The 27,440-nt window shown below is 38.3% G+C and overlaps 1 protein-coding gene across 1 annotated transcript; it reads right to left on the bottom strand.

Annotated features, from left to right (window-relative positions):
• Nucleotides 1-7,275: 7,275 nt before the first annotated feature.
• Nucleotides 7,276-24,771, bottom strand: BEND5 (BEN domain containing 5; the record flags this gene model as incomplete). The annotated part of the gene is made up of 5 exons (XM_009873425.1): nt 7,276-7,436; nt 11,265-11,478; nt 16,304-16,452; nt 22,634-23,009; nt 24,638-24,771. Coding segments are annotated over 5 exons (1,034 nt in total), but the record flags the coding sequence as incomplete, so codon positions are not given.
• Nucleotides 24,772-27,440: the final 2,669 nt, after the last annotated feature.

Here is a 27,440-nt window from a genome sequence, read left to right on the forward strand (position 1 = left end):
TTTTTAAGCAGCATGCTGCCATCCAGCCAAGGTTTCTCTTCAGGGGAGCAACTGAGTGAAGCTTTCTGTTGCGTTCTGCAGAGGACTACACCATCTCATCGAATGACAATCACAGCCTTCAGTCTTTCCGCCCATCTTAACTTGACAGGTAAGAACATCCTTATCAAGAACTGTACTTACATCACAGAACTTTGAAATAGCTCTTTCTTCTCAAAATCAACCGGTGGCTGTTTTTCGTGCAGTAAATGGGAAAAGGGAGTCCCAGAAGGCAATTTGAAGTCATAAATCAGTATAATCTGTCAAAGTGCCTCATGCTTTCCATTGCTCATCTAATGGAAATGACAATCCAAACCTAGGCACTGCAGTTAGGTGGGAAACTTCCAGGCCACTGAGCCTCTGAAAAAGCAGGGAATCCTCTGTTTTGAGAAATTAAAATTTTTTATAGTCCTGAAAGATCTACTTATACCATCTTACCACTTTGAGACCTTTACATAAGAGTAAAATTGTCTTTACTACTTTACTACTTTACTCTTTTACTGTGTTCTGGCACAGTAAGAAAAAAGAGCAAATGCTGCTATGTGAAGTCCCTGAACTGCAAAGTCTGCCTTACGGTGACAGCAGAAACGCTCTAGTTCTGTGTCACTTATCTCCAAGAACAACAAGCAGGTATTTCACTTCAGAACCCTGCTGACAACTTGCAAGGCAGGAATTGTGAAATGCTTCTGTCTCCTTACCTTTAAGGCAAGCACAGAAGACTGCCTCCCACTTGCATTCCTAAAGGAACAGGAATGAAAGACAAGGAAAACAGATGGGGGTGGCTAACACCAGGAAAATCTTTGATTTGTGGATTTACATGGCATAGATGGATTGATATAGAATAATGGTACATCTGTAAACATACAGCTGTGTAAGTGCACTAGACAGAGCTCCCTGTCTGCAGAAGAAAATGCCAGTTATTCTACTTGTTATGGGTTAAATTCTGGAGATGTAGGAGTCACTGGACTTTTTTAATTAATAAAACTCACTGACCGCAACCTTAAAACACCTATCAAACTACTTGAGATTTTGCTGTACAGCTACAGAGCTACATTGCACATAATATTTCTCAGTGTGAAGGTGAAAAGGTCTACATGACTCTTCCACAACCTGTTCCAAGTCTTCCTGTATCATCAGACACAGAGCTCTCCTCTGCACTTGGCAGCTGCTGAACGAATCTCAGTTACTTTTTAAGTTTAGAGAAGCCCGAGTGAAAGTTGAACATAATCACCGATGTGGCAATAAACAAGCTTTGTTGGATGAGTTGCCTTTAGCGGACCATACTTAAAGACACCCTTCTAGGTTGTCCTACCCTATCCTATCAAGGAGGGTGGTTCCTTGCACTGTGCTACAGCATCACCTTCACCCCTGCATAGCCCCAAATTCTACACCATCAATTGTTTCTTCCTGTAAGGGTGTACAGCAAAATGCTGAATTTACATTTCAGTGCAGGAAAAAAAGGTAAAATCCTACTTTCGGGAGGTTTAGTCTTCCATAACCTAAGACTCTTCAAGAAATGGAAACACAGAATATTAACTTGGTGACAGATGCTTTGCCCCAATCCAACTCCAATTCTGCTTATTTTGAGCATTATTCTCTAAAGACACTTCTGTAAAGTCTGTAGAGGACTCCATATGGAAAGACCACGGTGCCTCTGGCTCACAAACACAAAATGCCCAAATGAACTATTTTCAACTGTCAGTTGGTTAATATCCCAATTTACACATGGAGAAAGATGTCTCCCCTAAAACTTATTTTCTGCTAATATAAGAAAAATGCAAAACACATGAAAAAAATTTTTTTCTTTAAAACTACAGTTCAGTAAGATTTACATAAACATTTGGTAAGACTTTGAAGATCAATTTTGAGTATGAAAGAAAAAACAGGAAACTCTCATATGTAAGCTTTTTCATCTGAGTCTCATGAGGAAGGGGCTGGTACCAGTGTAATGTGGTACCATCAAGACATATTCCCTCTACTGCTCTCCCAGTACATCCTTCACATTCAGCAGTTCTTCTGAAAATCAGCCCATCCCATGAAACCTACATTTCTCCACTCCAAAAGCATGAAGGCTCCTGTTAACAATAGAGGATACACAAGCACCAACAAGCATAATTTCTTACATTTCACAGGACTCTAGCACTACAATAAAAGCTAAGTCACCCCTAGCCTACTTCTCTCTTGGGTGTTGAGTAAATTTTTTTTGACTCTTTAATTTCAAGTCACCAAAGACTAAAATTTAATATGAAAGTAGTCAGCCTGGTGCATTAAACATATATACTAATAAATTTAGTTCCATTAAGGTTTTACTGTCAATAAACAAGGAACATAAAGTTGTTATTCTGCTAAATGTGGAGGAAACAATTTCCTTTGCAGGAAGAAATTCTCTAGTCAGAAGGCAGGACAGAAAATAATCCTTTAGGCTCAGCTTCTTCCTGTCCTCCCAGACTTTCACCTCTGTTCCAATCCAGACATAATGTAACTTCATCTGATGTCATAGGTGAGGTATTTTGCTCTTTATGGTAAATAAATGATGCCACAACTGTGATTTCACCGCAGGACTGAACAAGAAGGTATCTGACGCACAGAATGAAAGTTATTGTTCTAACATAAACTGCAGAAATAATTGCAAAAGTAAAGCAAATGAATAGCCAAGTAAATTAATTCCTTTTTAAATCACTGTTCCTGTTTTCCAAGTCCAAATGATTCTCCTTTCCTATTTAGGAAGCCTCAAGGGATGAAAAAGTGTCCAAGATGGTGAAATTAAAAATTAGCTACTGAGCATGAAACATGCAATGATTGCGTATCATAACATTTTTATTGCCTCAGTGTTGTATGAATCACTTCACAGTTCCACAGTTACGATGAAAAAAATGACACCAATAAAGTCTAAGCAATCGATGTTATGACTTCATCAATCTGAGACTAAAGGCATGCATAGAATGACAAATATTTTCAAGAATAGCAGGAAAACTGCCACCTCATTCTGAAGAAGCACAAGCGTCATCTTTTTATCTTTCTGAGGAGCGGCCATTCTCACATCCGAAGATGGAAACTGAAAATAATCCTCAGTGTAGTTCCATGGGACACAACCTTGCTTCCTGTACAGAACCCAGCTAAATTTGGGTTTCTCAAGAGTTATAAATGCAGCTAATGCCCAGTGAGCTGCAGCTAATACAGAGCATTGCCGATTCACAACATTCCCACTCCTTTGAGGTTTTGCGTCAAGGCAGCATTATTTTAACGATGACCTGCACTTTTTAAAAGTCTTGGAGTCTGGAAGTATGAATTGAATTAGCTTTCCAATTTTACAAAATCAAAAAAAAGTTCAATTTCTTGCTGATTAAAACTTCCAAGAGGACAATAATCCACACTTAAGACAACAAAGCAGCATCATAGTAAACTATCAGATACAACATGAAAGGCACAGTGCAAAGAAGTGACCTCCCACAAGGAGACTGTACCTTCTTTGGACAGTCATGCTCAACAGCTAACAAAATGCAACCTTAATTCCTTCTACTTATAGACTAACTTTGACATGACTAAGCATTTTAGTCTGGCTGTATTAAAAAATAAAAATCTCACATCTCTATAAAGCACCACTAAATCTGAACCTGTCCTCTAACAGCAGAACTAACTTTTTTTTTTTTTTTTTCCTCTCTAACAAATACTAGCTTTCTTTTTTTAATTGAGTGGCTAGATATCTTGACTTAGGTTTTAAAATCTCTGGTAGGATTCTTTCCTTTAATATAATGGCTCATTTCTCTTATAAAATCATTAATAGAAAATAAAGCTCTTTTTGTTAACTTTAATCTTTCTTCCTTGCAAGTGTGCCAAAGGCACTTTAGTATGGATCACAACATAAATATTACAAATTACAGCAGCAATGTGTGGCAACAAAGGATCAGATTATTTATAGAACAGTAATACCTTCTTCCTTCTTTGATTTAAAAAAAAAAAAAGCAAACAGTATGCATTTGATCTCTCAGGACAAGAAGCCAGTTTCTCTTAAGCCTGTTTTTCTCTCGTACTCCCAAATCCAGGTTCACAGTATAAAGCAATGGCACCGCACAAACCTTAGAATGATCAACGAGGGGTATTAGAGTGTTGTAATAAAACCTACTTCGTTTTATGTCAAAATTCTGTCCTGTTTCACATGATGCACATGTACGAAGTCAAACTAGAGTAGGAAAAAGTTAGCAGGCGCTATTTTTGCATAAAGTTTCATACGGTAGATTCATGGCAGATGCATTATGAACAAAGCAAAACTACGTACAGGCAGGCACAATTACGGAATTAATGTACCAACAAGAACAGCACTGGCCATAAATGCTGTATAACATAGTAAAATGAAATTCACAGTTAATTTATACATCAGTATTTCAATGCAGAAAAGTACACCCCATTAAAGTTTATATTTTTCCTGGCTAATGCCAGAACACATGACAATGGCAGCCCATTTCCTCACTTGAAACAGACACACTGGGAAAGACGTATGGTCTTTGTACGGGTTCATGGGGAGGGAAAAGACGAGTAAAGGTGTAAAGATGGTGTTCACACGTCTGTTGTTCACCTGTCTCACTGGCACTGCAGAGCCCTCCACATATTGTCTTAGAACTACACCATGCAAATCTCGCTTATTAATAGCAAAAACTCCAGAAATCTGAGGATTTAGTTCAAGTTATAATACAATAAAGAGGTATATTACCTTTAATAAGTTCCACTCCTTTACCATAACCAAGACAAAGCTTCAGGTGATGCTCACATCACATGCCAGTTCCCCAGTCCAAAGGACACAATATTAGCTCCCCACAATGTGGGGAAGCAAAACTTTTTGTGAACGCAAATACTCCTGTTGAACTCTGCTGAAAACTGTCTGCTGGACCTGGGCTGATAGAAACTCCAAGAAGAAAAGGATGAAGACTTGCAAGATAACTTCCCCAAAAGGAACGTGTAAACTCTTTGGCGATATGCAGCATTAACATCTGATGGGACAAGTCTGTCAAGAAGTCTTAGAAAGATGATGCTGGTTTTGAAAAAGACTTAAGAATCTCTGATTTTTGAGGCCAGGCTGAAGCCCTAATTCCAATTAAACACTAATCTGGTTTTCACTGGTTTCATAAAATACTGTCTCAAATAGGCTTTTCATCTAAGTGCAGCATGGTCTTCTCATTAAAGAATTTGTTACAATGAAAACACATTAGTAGTAAAGCCATAAAAGACAGGAAATTACAGACATTTTCCCCATAACTAGTATACTGCCCTACTACCACTTTTAAAAAAAAATTGCACAATCACAAGTCTGCTTGAAAAGTGGGAAGTTGCTGTTTAAGTGTTTCTTCAATGTTATCTCTATTTTGTTCTTTAATTAATAAAAGGATACATGCACTGACATTATAAACACTAATTTGCTATTTAGCATCCCAAATTAGGAAGCATAAACATTTATGCACTTCATTAAACACTACCGAAGAACACTCTGAGATTAACAGGAGACAAGCTAGCCTGTTAAATGCAATTTCAGGGCACACATAAGCCACCGTAAAACGACACTCCTTCCCATCCCTTGCCATGAATGTTGTCCTGTTGGCACGGGCCCCTACAAAACGAACCTTGGAAACCAGTGAGATCTGACACACCTGTGCAGTCCCAAGTTTAAGGGAAGGGACGGGAATGCAAGGCACGAGCAGCAAAAGTGGGGTGTCCCTGTCTGGCAGCATGGCTTACTTAAGATTAGCACACGCCAATCATGTCATTGCACTTTACAAAGCATAAAACAAATACTTATGCCCTGAATTAAGACATCATTTAAGCACACATGCTGTACACAAAGAGCCAATGTGGGTTTTTTCTCCATCTCTTCCAAAAAACAGGCACAGCAGTTCTAGCAAGCCTCCTCCAGTCCCTTCCCCTTTCTTCCATCTACTCCAGCCCTTCAAAGAATCGTTGCACTGCTCCTTTTAAATTATCTCAGCATACGGGACATGGAAACAGGCTTCCCATCAGGGTGTACCAGCGCTACAGGAAGATGACAAGAAATGGTAAGTCTTTCAAAACTACGGGAAGCAGAATTGCAGCGGTAGAACAGAAACAAATGCTGGGAACCGACAGCCTGAAAGGCAGATAATCACACCTGCGTGCATAAAATAAATGGCAAGTTAACTAAGGTCACTCATAAAACAAATCCTCAAAACTGATCAGTCCAGGCCCTAAGTTATGTCTACAAACCTTATTCTCATAATCCTTCATGAAACTAGTCTTCAGGATATTTTCTTTCACTTACAGACAATAAGGTATAACGCAGAAAACAAATTATTCCTTATAACTGTGCATCACGAGTCTTAACTTTAATCTAGAACATTACTTCTAGTTTCAGTTTAAATTTGTGCTAACTGTGTCCACTCTTAAATTACGGACTCAGACAAAATTCACTAATTTTCTATTATATATATACAAACTTGCCGCAGTCTGGCAATCTTTACATTGTTGAAAAATACAAATACACTACAGATACAGTAATATGGACGATGCTGAAGAGCTTTGTACCTGAAAAGTGCCTTGGTGCCTGAAAAAGAACTGCCGTTAGATCTATTTATTTTTTAAAATAAATTATCATGATTTTACAACTTAGAGCTTTGGGTTCTTTGTTGTTTCTTTTGGTTTTGGTTCTTTTTTTTAAAAACTATGACGGCAATGGTGATCTATCTACCAGATAATAAGTAAAAACGAAGCGTTCTTTGTGTGTTTTTGACCAAATATATTGTTAGAGATCAAAACAATGATTTAGAAAAACAAACGATTAAAATTTCAGTTCAGAAAAACATTTTGTAAAATACAATAAAACCCTTTTCAATAGCAAAGTGGATTTTGTACAGTTCTTCCTTCTAAGCAGATGTTTACTGCAGCCTAGATCCTCTAACTCCAGTAAAACAAAATGTAGAGGAAATGTGTTGGTGTTCACAGAATTACAACCTATATACAGAACTGCAGTTAACATACTGCAAGTCATTGAAAAAACCTTTGAAAATTCACCATTTCATTGTGAGTGGAGTTACAACATATCTTACATTATTGAAAAGCAGGTTACACCATAGAAAGGCTTTGACAGTACTGCTCAGAAAATGAATCAGTTACATGAGAGTAACGTTTCAAGTCAGCTTCTCCCATCATCAAAAATGGCACACAAATCAAAAAACAACACTTAAGTAAAACACTAAGACTTTATTAAAAATCCAAAATTTATTGCAAATTGTACTTTGCACTTTCCCTCCTTTCTTCATTTTTACATGATTTATTGATATCCATGATTTTTTCACAGATGTACTTGTTGACTTTGGAGAGTCTCTGTGCAATTTCAGTTTCATCCACAGTTTCTTGTGCTATTCTATCATACAAACATTCTGGAGAGAAAAAAGAAAAAGGAAAGAGCCATTAGGATATTGTTAGAAAACAATATAGCCCTGTGTTGGGCTCACTACACAAGAGACTGCACTGAGTTAGCACTGTGTGTATTTGTGGCAAGACAACAGAAGCTTTCATTGATTCACCAGCTATCAGGTTGAAGTCAAGATTTTTCAACAGGCTTGAATCTTTGGCATGACCAACTTCCAGTTATGCTGTGACTACATTAATAGGTTTTCTATACAGAAACAAGGCTAAATCCAACTTTTTACAGTGTCATTCTTGCCTGTCTAACTCTTCTATTTCTCCATATCTCCACAGTAGTTAGATTCTTTTCCTCAGTGAACAGACTCACCAGAAGTGTTACATACAGTTCCCTGTGAGTCACTCCTACCTTCACACCTTCAAGACAGTAAGTAAATGATAATGGTTACAAAGAGAAGCAGTAACCAGTAGGAGAAGACATTAACTGATTAGTTCTATTTTTTAAATCTGTTCAACATACATTAATGTTCTTTACCCTGTCCCTGGGTATATTTCACTTTTATTAGTAGATTATTCAGGGTGAGAGCCATCTTCTTGCACTTTTGCACAAGAGACTTTGTGAACTTAACTGGAATACAAAAAGCAAGCAATAGAAATAACTGCAAAAGCAATGAAGGTAATGAAAGTTGAGACAATTCTGCTTCACGGAGTCTGTAGGTCAATGCCAGAATCCCGCAGAGGTTACTGAAATCAGTGGTGGTGCTACACACCCAACTCCTTAGTGAAAGGTAGGTTTGGGGTTGTTTCTTTGCTGTGTTGTTTTCACAACCAGAACAGTGTATTTGGTGTGTAGGCTTCCCAGGCAGGTGAAACAAACTCTGTTCTGTTTTGCCTAGTAATCTATTCCAGTAACCGTTTATTGCCTCATATACTGAAAGCCATAGAGACTATCGCTTAATTAACATGGTTTACAACGTTTCTAATGTATCATATTAAAAAGTTATCAAAATTAAGTACTATGCATGCTTTGCAGTTAATTCTGAAACCTCTCAGAAGTTTTACAAAAGGTTATTTTGCATTAACAAGGTTTATAACAGTGCTCATGAATCATACTTTTCTTTATTACATAATACACGGTAGGGGGGTTTAAGAAGCTAAAGATATCACACGCATTAAGATCTAATGCTGTCATTCAATAATCTTTTAAATATGTTATTCTGTGTCCACAGAAGGATGAGGACATCTAAAACAATGTGAATTTTATGTTGTAAGAGGTACTAAATACAAAATAAGTACAGTTCATCAGCATGCAGCCGGATAGTTGAAATGCAAATCACCAGTAAGCTATGATTTGAAATACGACACTAAGAAGAGGCACGTCACTGAGAACCTGAAAAATCCCCAGTGTGGTTCTAGACAAGCTTGTACTACAACAGCCTCAGGAATACTCCTAGGTTGCGGCAGATACACCTAGTAAGGTGAATTTCCAGGAAAAGTCAGGCTATGTTCTCAGTTTAGCCACAGTATCAAGCAAAGAATCACCTGACAGAACTCAATTCATCAGCTGTGATTCTTAAAGTCAGTGACCCAGTCAGATCCATGATCATCACAGTTTTTCCTCTTCTATCTCTTCCATTTCTATGAGGGGCTGGAGAAATAGTAGTTCAGTAGTCACAGAATGATGCAGGCTTAGGGGCCCCTGCTGCTTTTTAGTCTTTTGGCTTTAGAGGAGCATATTGATACCCATAGCCCTTTGTATTTCTGACTGGACCAAAGATTCAAGCGGACTTCAAAGACTAACAAGGAGCTTTACTTCTTTCTGTGATGTCTGATACAAACATTGGCTACCTAAACTCTAACTTCCTCACATTTCACCATTGGTCGATTTGCTACTCATTTTTGTTTCTTTTCTTCTCCATAACAATTTCTTATTTGATCACTCCCAGCTTTCCAGGAAACACTGCTGGCATGATGGGGCAAGACCTGCTAACACTGACACAAATGCGAAGGACACAAAAATCACGGTTATGTGCTACCCAGTACTGCTGATATTGGAAGTCCGTCTGCTGCCACATAAAACATTGGCCATGAGGTTTATCTGGTTCAGGAGAAGACTGTACAATCTTGAGTCTAACAAAAAGGGAAGTCAAAGACAAAGTGAAAGAAACACTGGAAAGAGGAACAATGAAAACCAGGGCGTGGAACAGCAGAATTTAAATGGGGTTTGAGGCTAGAAGCAGAAGTATGACAAAACATGCAGAAAAATGAGGATATAGGGAAGAGCTTAATTGCTGGCGAGCATGGAAGAGAAGAACAGGAAGGGCCTGATCTGCCTCTCACCATGTATCTGTTGGAGCATACTCCCAAACTCCCTGTAGTCAAAAACGAGGGGAGTCAAAAGAAAGCTACTATTTACATGGCTCAACCAACACAGAGCAGTCCTCACTGAAGCAGAAGAGGGAAATCTCAAATAAGCAACTTGGCAGCAGTGCTGAGGAGCAACAGCCTCCAGTGGGGAAACTAGGAAACCCTTTGCAACGGGCCAGTGAGGAATAACCCCTCTTTACTGCGCGCTTGCAAGTGCACATCTGAGTAACCGATTTTGCTTCCCATTAGAAGCTGATAAGGAAAGCCACAGAGTGGATTCCTTACCTGGCCAGTACATCATTACTTTGCTACATGTGTTAGGATTGTACCACAAGGTCCCTGCCAGAACTAGAAAATTAGCATGGAACAGCTTGTACTCCCACATATATTCTTTCAGCAGATTAGTAAACAACCTCCATGTCTTTTACTCATTTCTTACAAACTAAGAAAGATGACAGTACAAAGATGAGTTTCCAACTTTTCCCCCCATAACACAGACACGCACACACTCAGAGAGGAATCTTATTTCCAAAACATAGTACTTGCAAGGCAGATTTCTTTGAAAATTCACAGTTAAGAGCACAGAGCAACTAAGAAATGCAGAGTAAGAAAGCTCAATCAAATAGGGAGATTTATTTAGCCCTACCGCAATTTAGTATGGACGCAAAACCTAAAAATCCAGTTTCAGTAGGCATTCCACAAGGAACCAACAGAGTTCTGACTTAAAAAGTAGCCTGATATACCAAGAGACAGAAATGAATGCAAAACAGAAGCATGATGATACAAAGGGACTGAAATTCACTGTTCATTTTAAATAAACGAGGCCTTCTCTCTCTCAAAGCACTACATACACGGACTTAGGCTTTCAGCTTACTGAAAGCATCATTACAGTTTCTCCTGCCAGATAGGTCAGCGATTTACACTTCCTGTTCAAATTCCAATTCAGGCGCAACAGTTAACTTTTACTATTTCCATTTCCTCCACTTAAAAGGGCAAAACTATTCTTTCTTGCCTTTGAAGGTATGCGTATTTTTATAGTCACAGCTATAATGGTTTCTGTGTCTCATGCCAGAGTTGGTTATATTCTGGATGAAAGAATGTGGTAAAGCTACTCTCAGGCTTGTTAAAAGTAACATATGCATTTTAAAAAGATCATTATGTTATAAATGAATTCCAGAACAACGTGTTGTTCTCCAGGCTCAAAGTCCTGCCCTGCAAGTGGTTTAAAGTGACAATCTTCTTGAACCTTCACTGAAATCAAGGTACAACTCTTCAGCTGTGAAGACCTGCACTGTGCACAGCTATTGCAATGTGTTTTACTTTTCCTGTATATATATTCACTTCACAATGCAATAGCAATTTGAGTTACAGTTTTTAATCAGTTAATTTTATATGAGCTGAAAAGAAGCATCTTTCAACTCAGTGATTAATGGTTAAACTCCAAAGCAGGAAGCAAAAGTTTTCAAATAACCTACCTCTGACAATGCTTAATTTGTGAGGTGAGAGAGGTGGCTTGGGAACGGCATCTTTCTTTTTTTTGGTTGCAACTCCTGTGACACTTCTGTTCTTGAGAACATCTGTTCCCCAAATCATAACCGCTAGATTTTTTGTGTACTTTGAATCTCCTTGTGTTACTTGCAGCTGGTGCCATTTCTCCTCATCTACCCAAATTCCACTGCCAAGATGGACCTAGAAGGTAGCAATAATAACAACTTATCTATGGAACGTAGCATACAACAGTATCCAAGTGCTGTAGGAACATTAATATTAGATACTATAATAACAGTAGTTAGGGCTGAACAAATCCATTTTGCCTAGGTCTGAAACTTCTTCACCTTTGTGAGTCAGGGAGTTCAAGTCAATGTCTTACATAATATAGTTCTTTTTTATATTCAATTCTTCTCTCTCTCTCTACTTTCTCCCTGAGCCCCGCACAGCCTGAAAGTCCCCGTCTCCTGAAAGACTATGGTCAGGAACAGTGACACAAGAAGGAAACAATAAACACACCCAATATTATAAAGGTATGCACAGCATACAAACCAAACAGTTGCACCAGCCTAACCCTGGAGCAAGATGAAATATTGCCTTTAATGTGAAAGCTTCCCTTTGGCTTAAACAGACTTTACCAAACGTGTATTTCGGAGTCAGTAGAGAGCGAAATACTTCCTAAGTCATATCCTCTACCTGTTGGCAGAATTCAGCCTGGTTGCTTAAAGCAGCTAGAAGGGGAGAAGGGATTTTGAGAGTTCCAATTTCATTATAAGCCAAGAGAGTTTGGAAGCCTTGTAAAACTTCCAAAGCAGTCATGAACTTGCCTATCTTCTACAATGGTGAATACTGTTTTGTGGTAAGGCAATGACCCATTGCTGCAACATCATGCAACCATTACCCAGACAATGGGGAGCAGAGATACTTCACTGAAGTAGTAAACGAGGATAATATGGGTACTGGGAAATGCAGTGTCTCCAAAATGAAGCTGCTCGAGCATTGACTATGCTTGGTTGACTCGCACAGAGCAATACTGTTATCTCTACCCTGAGATTCCCAGTGCTCCTGACTGAAGATGAATGCAGGACGAGAATCTGAGTACCACCCTTAGGCTGCCACTGTATATGTTGGAGCTGAAAGTCCTGATAACCAGGACACTGCCAAGCAAGGAAAATAACTCTACTAGTAATCAGCACGGGTCTGACATGAGTGCAACCAGGACACAAACACTGTCCCCTGTGTGGAACCGCAGAGAACACCTTGTAAGTCTGTGCTCCTAACTCCTGGAGTACAGTGCACACAACTAAACTACCTCTGAGCACAGAAAGTTTCATTCACATTGTGAGGAACTTCATTTTGTCAGACCCACACTCGCTCATCATCCGTAACAAGCTAATGCATGACCTGGCTATTCTAATTACTGAAAAGAGTTCACTGCACTGGAAAGGAAGAAGATAGAATTTACTTTCAGATAACCTGTAAAACCGCAAAATACCAAAAACGTGTATTAATTGGATTGTTATATCCAAAGTTTAGGTTTTACAAAATCTACTAACACTTTAACAAAACTTACTGCCTTCTCACAATTAAAAAAAACCCTGTGAACAAAATTCTCTGGCAAAACTGTATTAGGAGACTCTGCTTGCCTTAACTGCTTGGCTCTTAGTTTTTTGTGGTTTTACTCCTTCCATGTGGCGTTACATAAACTGTGCCTGCTACCCATACAGATCTGAACAGTATCACATAAGTCTCATTAAATGCAATGAAAACTGGAAAAAGCTACTGTAAAATTTTATATACTCATAATTTTACTGCCTGTATTCAACCAAATACCATTTTTTCCTTTTAACAGAAACCTGCTTTAATTATTAATGAGGGCTATAACCTGAAGAAATTTTTTATTACAACAGCATCCTTCAGAAGCAACTCATTGTTTAAAAACTTAAGTAGAAAAATATGAATGGTTTGGCTACCAGCTATGCTATAAAAAACAAATGAAAAGTTTAACCTTCTCAAAGCATAAAACCATAAAGCAAACTGCCTCTTCTGCAGAATCTTCTACACTAAAGGGTTTCTAAGAAGCCTGTCACAAGTTCGCAGGGTATTTAGATTTCGTAATGGACAGAAATAGAAATAGTAATAACCACAACATGAACATCCCTTTTTGTTCCTTTCTGTTCTGTTGTCAAGTTTCTTCATAATTCCTTTCAAAAAAGTCACACTCTTGGTGCTCTCTACATATTTTGTGAGCAGTCTGTGCTCAGAAAATCATCAGGTTACAGTTATAATTCAGTTACTTCTGTTTTGATCTCAGAAGTTATCTGCAAAAATTACAGAATCACAGAATGTTCAGTGTTGGAAGGGACCTCGACAGATCAGAAAGATCCTGCCAGAGCAGGATCACCCAGAGTAGGTCACACAGGAACGCGTCCAGGTGGGCTCTGAATGTCTCCAGAGAAGGAGACTCCACAACCTCCCTGGGTAGCCTGTGCCAGAGCTCCGTCACCCTCACAGTAAAAAAGTTTTCCAGTTTTGTGAAACCTGCTATGTTCCAGCTTGCACCCACTGCCCCTTGTCCTATCACTGGACATCTCTGAGAAGAGCCTGGCTCCGTCCTCCTGACACTCCCCCTTGACGTATTTATAAACATTTATGAGATCACCCCTCAGTCTCTTCTTCTCCAAGCTAAAGAGACCCAGCCCCTTCAGCCTTTCCTCCTAAGGGAGATGTTCCACTCCCTTCAACATCTTCATGGCTCTGCACTGGACTCTTTCAAGCAGTTACTTAGAAAATTACTAAGATTAGGAATGTTGGGACATGCCAAATTTTGGATGTCTGTATTGTATTAGTTGTAGAGACTACTGTATTTGATCAAAAATCTGATTTCCCACTGCCAAAATTAGGGTTTGTCTTTGCTAAAGATCCTTTAGTCTCTTAAGCTACTATATTATTCATTAGCTTTTAAGTTACTGAAAACAAGTTACAGCAAGTATTTTTAATATTTACGTTTCAGACAGACCATCTCTTCTTTGAACATGCTTGATTTGTTTAAAAAAGTTAACGCTGGTATGAAACACCTATGGTAATAGCAACTATGAGACCAACAGTCACAGAAACCTTGTCTCTCTTTTTCTAGAAGGAATTTAATCTGCCCATGTTTCAGTTTACCTCTCTCTAGCTCAGGCTTGGTACTGTTTCCTATTACTCCCAAAGCTACGGGAAGCTTACTGTACTCCAGATTCAGAAGCCATTTCCTTCTTGCTGGAAGAGCTGCCCCATGGGCCAGACCCTTGGCCTGATGAAATCAATTGGAACTTTACCCCCAATTTCAGCAACTGCAGGATCAACCTTCCAGCACAATGCACCAGAAACAACAGCAAATTCAAAGCAATGCTCACCACCGTAACCGTGCAAACATGTGCAATATATCTAAAATGTATCTCAGAAGATGGACTCTTTTTTCTTCATCTTTTCTTTTTCTTCTTCTTTTCTTTTCTTTAAATGAATGCCATAGGCTCTTTTTCAGTAACTGTTCTCCCTCCGGAGGGGAGAGATTTATCTCCTTTGAAAGAATCCTGCCAAGATCAAATCCAATGCCACAAAGGGCAAGATTTCTAAAAAGTATTTCAACTACTTCTAGTGGTGGATGTCAATAACGGAATAATGAAAAAAAGGCATAAATAAAGAAAACTGAAAAAAATCCTCACCCTTCAACACTCTAAATATATTATGAGTTCACATTCCTGGCATCTAAGCTGGCTGAAGCCCCAGTAAATAGACAAACTTAAAGAAAAGCCAAAATTACAAAAAGAAAGTTAAAGAGATATTAATATCATCAAAGACAGAAAATTTCAACAACAGAAGTGCCAAGAAGCTGGCAGATGAAATAAAAGTGCAGGAAGAGCTGCATACAAATGCTTAATGACGTGCCCCATCCCACAGACCTTAAGCAGAAAAAAGGAGGTAATATATGCTAAGTTTCCATTCCACAAATACACACAAAATACACAAGCAAATGACATGTTAAATACATTAGGCAAGAAAAGCTATCTGAACCAAATACCTGTCAAACTGCCAAGATCACACTATTTTTCACATACATTTTGTCCTCATGTTGAATTCATCTTCAAGAATGACAGACACTTGTGCAGTCAATCTTGTAACACAAATGTGAAAATGTAATATTTTTTGCTATTCCATCAGTAATTCCACTGTATGTCAAAGCTGAAATGGACGGTTCCTCCTTAAAGGTTCTCAGATTATGGGACCAAATGGATACATACCCTAAAAAGCAGGATCTGCACAGGCCATTCTGAAGGACATACAGTTTTGTAAAAGAAATACAAGGTTCGTTTAATGATAACAGCAACGGCTATAAAAAGCAGGCCTCAGTAAATGAGCGGACAATGTGTTAAACATGCTGAAATCCGAAAAGCCATCAGTCACGTTCTGGCAAACTGTAGCGAGATGGCATTTCACCAACTTTATAAAAGTATCCGGGAAGTAGCACTACATCAGCTCAATTCAGCGCTCCTACCAGATTCAAGGGAGCCCATTTTCATTCCAGGGTTTCTAATTATCTACTGGACTCCAATTCAATCAAAACATGAAGGCCTCTCTGGAATACAACTATAGCACATTAAAAACATTAAAGACCTTTTAGGAAAAAGTATTTCTGTTAGACCAGTGTAACTTTACAATGGGGGTTACTGCCTTTGGTCCATATCCAATGGATTTACTTATGTCACCAATTAAAGACTGTGCCAGTTTGCTTGTGCATGCATATTTTAATTCTCTCTCTTGTTTTGCACAGCATTCAATGATCTCATCACTGAGGATCATCCTCTATGCTGTTCACGTTTGTGTAATTTCAAAATTTTCCTCAGCATAATAGCATGCCTTTATGAAAACTGAGGAAGTTTGTATAAATTATTACCATACGAAACCCCCATGATCGTGAAAATACACAAGAAAATCAGCTGATGGACATTTACAAATTATTCACGCTATATTTAATTCAAAATACCTTTCCATTCTCGAGAATATACTTGTCCATTACTGGAACAGGGGCAGGATAGTACGTTGATGTATTTGCTTCCTCACTGAAGGTCTTCTGTACCTCAGGTTCAGGCTCAATTGGTTCTGGTTTTACTTTTTCAAGCTCAATGGCAGGTCCTAGACAGTTAAGAAAAGAGAGCTGTCTGCTATCCCAGAGAAAACAAAATCAATCACTTCATCACCCATGGTTAGCATAAAATAACACATTAGTCACATTCATTTTAAAGTTAGAAAGAGTCTAAACCAAAATCCTACTTCTGACCATCAATAAATAAAAGCAGGATAAGTAACTCTGCTTTATAAACATCAAAATGTTTCATTTTAAATGTTTAACTTTATTCTTAAAGCATATGGACGATTACAGATATGAATAGGATTGCTCCAATGCACACTACGAAAATTATGTTAAAATAACACTGAAGTTATAGACCAAAAGCAAAAATAGTAATTCTTCAAATAAGAACTACTACGCAGTTGAACAGAAACCTGCATAATTTACTGTGATAATTACATAAATTATCCATATAAAATCACAAATTTCATAGAAATTTGAAATCTCTTTAGATGTAGCATAAGTATATTAAAAATAGCAAGAGATGCTATGAAGGAAACAGGCTTAGGCTACTTATGCTAAAGTATTATGCACAGAAAGAGTATCGAAGCTTAAAAAACCCCCACATACACAAGAATTTTCATTGTCCAATCCATCCAACACACTGACTTTTATTTTCAATGTAATCAACAAAAATTCAAGGACAGATTAAACAACAGAATACTACTACGCATATGTTTGAGGCTTCAGAGGAGGATAATTGTTTTGTCAGTCATCAACTTTTTTTTTTTACAGATTAAATTTATGAAGTGCCCCTAAAAAAGACAGAAGAACAAAAAATAATTTGTAAACTGGATTTCATTATCCCATTCATTGCAGCAGTTACACCAGAAGTCTAGGAAGAGGCTACAGCTCCAAACCTATCATCGTCTCTTGATGTTTGTGTCTAGGATCACAAGAAGCTCCAGCAGCCACTGAAGCTCCACGAAGGGAGGACGGTTCATTACCACAGCAAGGTTGCCAACTTAGACCCTGGACACCACAGTAATCACTAAGGATAAACTCACCCACTTGTAAGAACTACATTGTAGCAGGTCGGTGCTGAGAGTGCTGGTAGCCCAGCCCTGACATCTTCAACAAACGACAATTCAATAATCAGGTCACCGTTGCGGCTCAGCATCTCTCCTCCGTGTCTGTGCACATGGACCAAGCCCTGAACTGATCTCACTCGGCAAGTCAAGCTGGCACCAGAACTCATGTCTTTAGTCACGTATCTTAAATAGCTCCTGTACTTGGAACGAGCAAAGCACTGATTCCTCCTACTTTGTGCAGCTGCATTTAGAGATTATTATACAGTGATATCACCATTCTCTCCATTGTCAGCATTTGACATTTATCCTATAGCTTATTTCACACCAACACAGTTAGCTAAATGTTCTCAGCTGACTGCCACTTGACACTCAGCACCAACTAAAAGTTGTCTTGGCAACTCGGACAATCCTATATTGCAGTGCCACCAACAAAAAACTTAAGAGTCATATGCAACACAAACACGGATCAAATAATCACAAAAACATGTACAATTTGAATTGTAATTTCATAATAATCCTAATAAGCACCTTGACTATCATGCTTGTACAATGGTATGGCAACACGAACCAAATTTTCTAAACTTGAGACTGCTAAACTGATTCAGATTGGGGAAGGACCTGGATTGATTAAGCTTACACACATCTCAGTGTGAAAAAACAGATGCAGGGATGTAATTGCCAGCGTGAACTTAAGAAGTGATCTTTTAACTGTTACTTTAAGAACGCATTCTTCAGCAAAGTGCTGTATTGAGTTTTCTTAAACTTTGAAAATCACTTTGAGGAAGACACCTATGTACCACCACCTCCTTCCTAGAAGTAAATGTTTAGCTCAGTTCAAGTACTTTTACTAGTTGCTATTTAGAAGTCTTTTACTGTTTTGTTTATAGTCACATATTGACACAGCTGGGATTTGGTTTCCAAAGTTCCCCAAGAAAAAGAGCTGATTAAAGCCCAAAGAACCATAGCTCTAACAGGTCAGGAAAAACCTCTATTGCAAGTCACCCTTTATTGCTTGCACAGTCACCATCAGAAAGCCTTTAAAAGGTCTTTTACAACCTACTGGGTTTTTTTCCTTCCCTAACAGAAATCTGCCTCTAGGTAGTCTTCACAGTTACTTTCTCCAACTGCTACCAACTGCATTTTCAACCCGGCATGTTGTGAATTAGACACGCAACCTGTATTATTGCTTTACTGCTAATGGGAGTTGTGTGCCCAATTTACCACGCATCACACTCTAAATGTTTTCTCTCTCTGCCGCTCTCACACTCAGCGTCTTATTTTAAAGATGATAAATGAGACATACAAAAATATGCCACTATCTAAAGGCCTAACAATAGCACTTATGCAATAAGGATCATAAAAAAAAAAAAAAGACAATTCTTCAGAATGGCAAAAGGAAACAAATGTTTTATTGCAAAATCTTTCTGACTGTAAAATTTCCATAATATCTGAGTGGCCAGCAACTTCAAATATAGGATGAAGAGGTAGAAGGCTTCCCATTTCCATCTCTTATCCTCAAAAACACATCTTAGACTACACACTATTCCAAAATTAGTAAATAAGCTAAAATAAACTAACTGATGAAGTGGTCAACATACCTTTCTAAGTGGTAAACTGTGTTTTCCACATGGTCTATGAGAACTTGAACGAAAACAATGGGAGTCTGAGACATGGCAATATTACATATATGGTACTTCTTGCACTTGTGCTTGATAGTAAACTTGGACTTTTTTTTTTTTTACATCAAAAAGCCACACAAATGCAAAAGCTGAAAATACTAAATACTAAATACTTAATACTAAAGTTCTTACACATGGTAAGACACAAATACCATTTCCTTCTCCCTACTCTAGTGTCAGTCTCAAGACACTGTGAACTGGATCACTCACATTAAACTGGGATTTAAAATAACCCCTTGGGTGGCTGTGTGTGTGTTGATGAATGAGCTTTTATGAATGAAAGTGAATATATCCCCTGACTTTAGAGCAACACTAATTCTCAGCAATACAACATGAAATTGCAGTATTTATCAGGGTGTGAACAACATTCAAACATTGTCCCTGATACAACTTCACTATTTCTGGCCATATACTACCACAGTAAACTGCACAAATCTTACCCTGGAGATGACTACTATTTTAAGAAGTTATTGAAATTCTTATCTTTTTCAATCCACAGATTTTAAAGTTAGGCTTACAGAGAAGAGTCAGTGATTTAGTTTTCTAAATCATCCCATTATCTACTGATGAAACCAGGGCACAGTAGTGTTTTCAGGTTCAACGGAACAAAGATAAACTGCAACAGCCTACAATTGCAGTGCCTCCTGATCCCAAAGGAGGCAAGGGGAGAAGAGGCTTTGGCTGCACATGTTCTTCAGGAGCTCAGATGAGCGATATCGTAACCTCTTCCATGATGGGCATCATGTTGCCCCACTGCTTTGGTCCCTAGAGCCCTGGTCAAATGCCTGCCTCCTCCAGGAAGGGATCTGTTGGACAACAGTGTAACAAAATAATAAAAAAGTTTCGGTATATCCCCACAGATCAGACCTGATTCCACTACTTACATTTCCCACATCTGCTTTCAAGGCTCTTTCAAAACAAAGAGCAATTCAGCATCACCATGTGGAAGATTAAGAACCTTGCTCATCCCGCAAGAGTGGCTCGAATTTAGTAGCCAAGATGAAGGCCTAGGTCTAAAGCAGAATATATTGAGTTCTAGCTTCTCACTGAAATCAACATATTGATGGGAAATTAGGAGACTGAAAATTTGACAGTGTTAGCTCAAGAGGCTGTTCTATATTTGATCTGCAAGTTTAAAATGGCAAGAGGCACACGTTTCCCACAGCTGCAATTCATCAGCACAAAACAGCTGTCATCTCATGCAAAGAAATAGAAATCTCTAAGGTGAAACAGAAATGCAATTAGTTTGCATTAAGTCCAGCCTGCTAGAAGTGCAGCGTAACATAAATTACATGTAATTTGAACCTCTAGGTTTAAGAGATCGCTGCAAAAACTGAAGATGAATTCAGGGTGTAATCTATTTTCTGAACAATTTTCACAGATTACTCACATATCCAAACATAACTCATTTATAATCTGGAAAAGTAAAGATGACTAAAAAAGTTTTTACGTATCTATTTCTTGATTAAAAGTAGCAGTTTTTCATAATGTCATCAGACTCTCTAATTTATAATTTGCTGAAGACGTCTCCCTTTCTAATCAGTCATCAATTTTGTACTGATTTTTCTAGAAATCTGGTTGCTTCTCTACTGTGGATGAGGCTACGAGGAAAGGTGAGAGTTATCAGTGTTCATACACCAAGTCTTAGGAAACACACAACCTGTGAAGGACACAGCCCATAGTGCCAAGTCATCCACAAAAAATTCCATGCAAGTAATAAAAACAAGGGATTTTTTGGGGAGTTACCTATAATTCATATTGTCCAGGTATGTTACTAAATTAAAAGAACTTGTCTTCAGCATAATCAAAATTTATTTTCGGTTGTAAAACAGGTACCAGATTGATACAATGGAAATTCAAGCCCAGTATTTTGAAAAGATTCAGCATTTTTCCAAGAGGCTTTGGGATTTTTTGTTGGTTTCTCTTTTCTTCCAAGTTTTCTTGACTTCGCTCAAGTAAAAAAAATGTATCCTTTCTTTCTTAAAGTGAAAGAAATGAGATAGAATGCAGAAGCTGTCTTCACTTCATTGCTGGTCTCACCACTCACATCGCTGTCAAGTCTACCAACTAAATTGGTGTTTTACGCTGTTCAGCCCCATTGCCTACCAACATCTGGCTGCTGCTCCATTCACATAAATTCCAACTAACTACTTGCAGATGAAGAAACATCTTTCCATCCAAGGAAAATTTTAGAAAGCTCAGTGGAATCTACTGCCAACCACATCATGTTTTTCAGTCTGTGGAAACCTTGCCTATTTAGTTTTATTAACAAGTTGAGTAGAATGTTTATAGTAATAACATTTTAATTATGCACAGTGTAACAATGATGAGCATTCACAAATCAAACACTCAGTTTCAATTGTCAGATGCTGCTTCGAGAACCTGGCTCCAGACTTGTGGGCACACCTTAACACATGCTACGGCACAGGCACATGCGCTCTCCGGTTCAGGTTTGTACGTGAATGTGACTCAGACCCACATGCAAATTACGTGCACTCGTTCCAGTCAAGTAGAAAAGCCAATGTCCAATTTACATGCAAAAATTAAGTCTCCAGATACAAAAAGGCAGACATAAGAAAAAGCATGCTAAGTTTGGATGCACATGTTTTAACCATGTTTCAGTCACCGAGCAAATCTCCAACACAGCAGTACCACATTCTAATAGCAAACAAATATAAAATTAGTAAAATATTTGAAGGTGTTCCAAAGGTACCATCTTCAATGAAAAAGATGAACTTTTTATTTTGTCTGTTTTCCCCATTTATTTCAACATAATGGTTAAATAATTGTTATAAACCAAAACAAATGAGCAGCTGACTCAAGATATTTAAAATTTAAATCCAAATTACACAAACCTGCATTTTGTAACAAATGTTGAAAAATGGGACACTAATATAATTTTTTTTAATTATTCTTTAACAATCTATTATTCTTCAAACAGCATGGCTGTTTAAAGCCACTGCTAAGAAGTTCAGGAACATACCACATTCTAATGAGCTACTAATGGGAAGAGAGGGAATAAAACAGAAGGTAACATAGTAGCTTACATAACAATAACCAAAATCCCTAACTGAAAAAAAATAAAATAGTTTTAGCCCAAATATCGATTCCACTGCCTTTTCTCTTTTTTCCTTCTTTTTCTTTTTAAACTGGAACATATCGGTATATTTTGCAGATGACACTTTATTATCTTTTTCATCATATACTGGTAGGTCAGAGACTCTTTAAAATACAGCTGCTTAAAATGGAACTCCGATTCAACCATACCAGCACAAAGACGTCTATTATCATTAAAGAAAAACCCAGACGTACATAGCATACAAATTCGACACATATTGTACAGCCACAGCAGAAAACCCTTTTAACATCCAATGTCCAGTTTAACAGCCACTGCTATTCTTCAAATACGTTTCCATTACTATTGATCACACCTGCAAAATTCATTAAAACTAGTCCCATTTAAGTCCGGCACTTACCACTACCTAGTCTTAGCAGCAGTACATCCTGGAGTCTCCTGTTCAAGTCTCTGAGCTCTTTCATTTCTGACACGAGTGCCCCATACTCCTTTAGTTTCTTCGCCTGTTGCACAAGCTGTCGCCGCGTCCTCTCGAGCTCCTGTTGAATGTGCCTCATTTCTTCTTGCTGCTGTTGGTAACTCCTCAGCAATTCTTCATACAGAATCCGAGGAACTACAGCATCGTCCATGTTGTTCATGCCTTCCGTTGTCTCCATAAAAGCCTCTTCAGGACTGGAAGTATTACTGAGACTCATCCCATTCTGTTTTTCAAGGCGCGCAACAACTGCTTCAATGCTTTTGTGTGTACCTTCACTTTGTTTCCTCCCATCTTGTCTCTGCATGTTACAATAAAAAAATTTAAAAAAAATTAGGAGAGCAGTAAGATGCAATAAAATTAACATTCTACAGACTTGGGAACTGTTAATATTCTTGTCTTCCAAAAAAAGCATGACAAAGTCTGCCTGCAAAAATGTTTTGCCTAACAGATTCCGTGAATATACATCATAACTATCATGCACGTGTAATTCAGCTAAATGCATTTACAAATTTCTGAGCCAGTTAAAGGCTTTTCTTTCTGCATTTGTGCAACACTTGCAAGCTCAATGTATATAGGCCACTTGATTCCATCTATAAAGATAATTAATTTCTATTTTAAAAAATAAGTGGATCTGGATCTCTCTTCCTTTAAAGTTTACTCCTAGAATTTAGATTTCTGACAGCAACTGATTTTCTGATAAGAGAAAGAATCAACGATGTGCTCCGTTTGTCACCTGTAATGACATCAGAGATGAAAGCAGCACACCACACCACACCAAGCTGTTCTGTGAACTGTTGGCTTGTCCTTCCCACGCTTTGGGAGACAAAACCTTCGCTGACTATTCCTCTAGCACATATACCCAGCTGCCCAATGCAAGTGACTGAGTTAACGCTATCAGCAAACACTGAAAAGGAGTTGAAAACACAGAAGTTGGAGACAATATATCATCCAGCCTCAACTGACTCCTTTTGTACTAGTACTGCATTGCAGAGGCTTCACGTCCTTTGAGCTCTCAGCAGAAATTTACCTTCAGTCATCTGCCAAGCCCTACAAAGTAAAGCACACCTCTTTTCTGGGGCCCAGATAGCGGTATTAAAATATTAAAGTATGCGTAAAAGTTGCTAAGTTTTACTGGCCAAATATAGAAAAAGCATTTGAACTTCCAAGCAACTGCAAGGAAAGCAAATGGAGCTCATACAGACAAGAAGCTGACACTATCAATTCGCATACCACAATATCCATGAGCAATGTGGCAGAAAATGAGACTATTTGATGTTATGCCTGCTCCATACATGTTCTAAGAAAATAATAAAAAAAAAGAAAAAATGCTGGCCCACCATAAAGAAACGTACTAGTATCATTCCTGCAGCTGCAAAACACATGAAACCACAGAGCAGTATTTTATTTGGAAGGCTGGCAGACTTTTAAAGAAATCATTTGATATCAAAAAATAAATACATTTACATAGTAGGTTTCTGGCATCTGGATCTAAAAAGGCCACTGGCAGTTAGAATGGAGGGATGCAGTCCTGTCAGTTTGTCTCCGCTGTAGTTGGGAAGTCTCAGGGCACTTCTTCCAATTCCAAACAAGCAGCGCAAAAGGGGTCCCAAGTGCCACCAAGAGCAGCTGCTCGACATTCATGGAACTGGTGACATTGAAAGCATTCTGGGCCAAAGCCGAAGAGCATTGTTCCGAAAATCTCAAATGGCAGTTAAACAGTGCAGATGGTATAAACAGGAAAGGGTTCGATCTCAGGTTTTGAAAGCCCATACCCCACCGCCGGACACAATTTGATCCAATTTCACCAAACACAGTGTTTTAAGGGGATCAAAACCAGGCCTTGAATTCTTAAGCTATGACATCTGTATACGCCCCAAGCGCTCAAAAAAAGAAAATAAACGGGAAAAAAAAAAAAGACTTCAGTACCTTACTGTGTCTAAGCTCCACATCTTCTTCCCCATAATCTGTAACCTCCCCAGCTTCTTCTATGTGATTGAGAGAGAGTTTGGGGATTTTAATTTTCTTCTGCATCACACTGTTCTCAAGGTCAGTTTTGTCCTCTAAAATGTATATTAAAAATAAAATTTCGTTACATTAATCAGTGTTCTTACTTCCAAGTACTACATGACTTAGGCAAGACAAGTCAAAAAAGAGAACAAAACCAAAAACCAAAACCACCCATGCTTCAAACCCCTCATAATACTACAATCAAATTAACGGCATAACTGAACTGATGACCACTGGCAACTCCAGAGTTTCAGCAGAGGATCAATCTGGCCAGTCACAAGAATGAATACTGCAAAATGCTGAGCTAATTCATGTGAGTGATCAAAAGTGTCAATGAGTACCTTTTACTATGACCAAAATAAGAGTTAAAGATGCTGTAAATAAAATAAATTCTTAAGCCCCATCTGTATTGCTCTAAATAACATTTACCAACAACATATTCATATTCATAGTCTGCTGCTACAGTTCAAACTCTGCTTAGGTTTAAAGTGAAAATAAACTTGGTAATTCATCCTATAGTCTAACCATCACCTGTCAGCAGTACAGATCTATGCGCACACACAGCAGATTCTGCTGTTGTGTAAAGTGCAGGGCTGGAAAAGGGGATGCTGCAGGGTAAGTTGTAAAGGCATTACAGAAAAGTTCTGTATGGACCAAATCTGTAATAAAATTATTATACAACCCCTGTTTCATTAGTTAATGGTACTAATCTTTTTCCTTTACATACAAAGTCAATAAATGCTCACACTAATCTTTGAAGGTCATAAAAGATTGAAGTTAAATATTGTCAGATCTGAATCATTCCAACACATTGTCAGCCACAGGAACAGCCTGCCCTGGGAGGCGGTTGGGTCGCCATCCCTGGAGGTGTTTGAGAGACGGGTGGATGTTGTGCTGAAGGACATGGTTTAGTGGTGTTGGTAGGGCTGGGACAAAGGCTGGACTCAACGATCTTGAAGGCCTCTTCAAGCCAAAAATGTTCTACAAGTCTATGATCTCAAAATTAAGTATTTCAAAACATTATTCTGAAAATGAGATTGAAATACTTTAACATTCCTGAAAAGGTGCAGAGGGGACTGGGTATCAAGAGCCACAGTCTCCCCAAATGTGCCAATGATCCATAAAATTTCTGCAGAGCAGACAAGATCTAAAAAGATTCACAAGCTAGGCTACCTGTCCAAGACAGAAAAGGAAAAATGCATTTAAACTCTGAAGTGTTGTATTTGTACATACGAGTAAGAAGACATTTGGAGTCTTCTTATTCACCTGCAAATTGTATTTTACAAAGTGTCCCATGAATATTTCTGAAAGTGCCAATGAGGATGGCATTTGTGAGTGCTTAGTTGCATTGACTTTTGCTTTCTCAAATTAGCATCTCTCCACAGGACCTCAAAATGGTGAGTGTTGACAGTGCAGAAAAGGGAAACAAAGGTAAATCACCGTTTAATGAGGAGCAAGGCATTCATTAGAAATGAATTACACAGATGAATGCAATTCATTTTGTTACAGATAGAAATGGATCTCTTGTAGGCAAATGGTGATATTACAGCCCAAGGCTATGTAAAGAGAAGAGGCTCAGAACATGCAGAATAAGACATGAGACAACCTGAAATGAAATGCAGATGGTAGCAATAAATACCAAGACAGATGTAAAAAAGAAACAGATAAACAATAAAACCCAGCTAGGCTTATTTTAGATCAGTCTCCATTCCCCAGAGCATCACGGATGCTTACCCCAGGAAAACAAAAAGGCAATCCAACTGTTTCAGTTTTGAAATATAAACCCCTACGTTTTCATTTATTTGAAAAATGTAGGTTCATCAGAAAAGTGAAATAACTCAATCCTACTGTCAGAGAGTAGCTAAGAAAATATGAGAGCTCTTCTTAGAAAAAAATACAAATTTACAGACTAAAGGGCAGACTGATGGGTATTGGTATCTTCTTGGAAGGACAGAAATGACAGGAATTTAAGAATAAGAAAACCATATCAAATAATAATTTTTTTAAAAAGATTTTTTTCTGTGACTACATATTTTGGGGGATCTGATAGCTTGAGAAATCCTTTGCTAAAATACATTCTCACAATTCCTTAGAGGAAGAGCAGCACATGCACACTGCAGAGCCAGCTTCTCTAGATTGCTTTGCCAAATCCACAGAATGTGCAGATGAACTCCTTCTACAAAGAACGCAGATCAGTTTCTATGCTCTGAAATAACCCTTGGCTTCACAACAAGATGGACACAATCCAGTTACTTCACATAGTTAACAAAATTGTCTGCTGGCAACTAGCTGAGGTCACCAGTAGCCAGAACCCCATGCAAACTGGAAACGGACACCAGCCGTCCTTCCCATGGCCCGGGAAAAGCAAATCTTGAAACACTCATGGAAAGGGGTCACAGAGGAGTAAGCGCATGTGCAGTCAACAGTGGAAGTCAGCAAATACTTTCTGATGCACAAAACAACATTAAAACAATTTCTGAAGAACAGAAATATTTATCTTTTGATTTTGGCTTTTTATGTAAATCTATAAATGTAAAGGAGACATTTTAAGCACTGAACAACAGAAATGAGAGAAAATACTTATAGTTTGAGGTCAAAGAAAACAATGCAAATCATTTGAATTCTTCAGTCTCTCCGCTCCTCGCCCAATTTCTCAGTTTGCCTAGGAAATCTATGTTTGCAAAACTTCACTGGGGGACTGAAAGTAAATGCTTAGTTTATA

This window comes from Apaloderma vittatum, unplaced genomic scaffold, assembly GCF_000703405.1.
Source record: "Apaloderma vittatum isolate BGI_N311 unplaced genomic scaffold, ASM70340v1 scaffold10547, whole genome shotgun sequence".
In the NCBI taxonomy this organism is placed as follows: Eukaryota; Metazoa; Chordata; class Aves; order Trogoniformes; family Trogonidae; genus Apaloderma; species Apaloderma vittatum.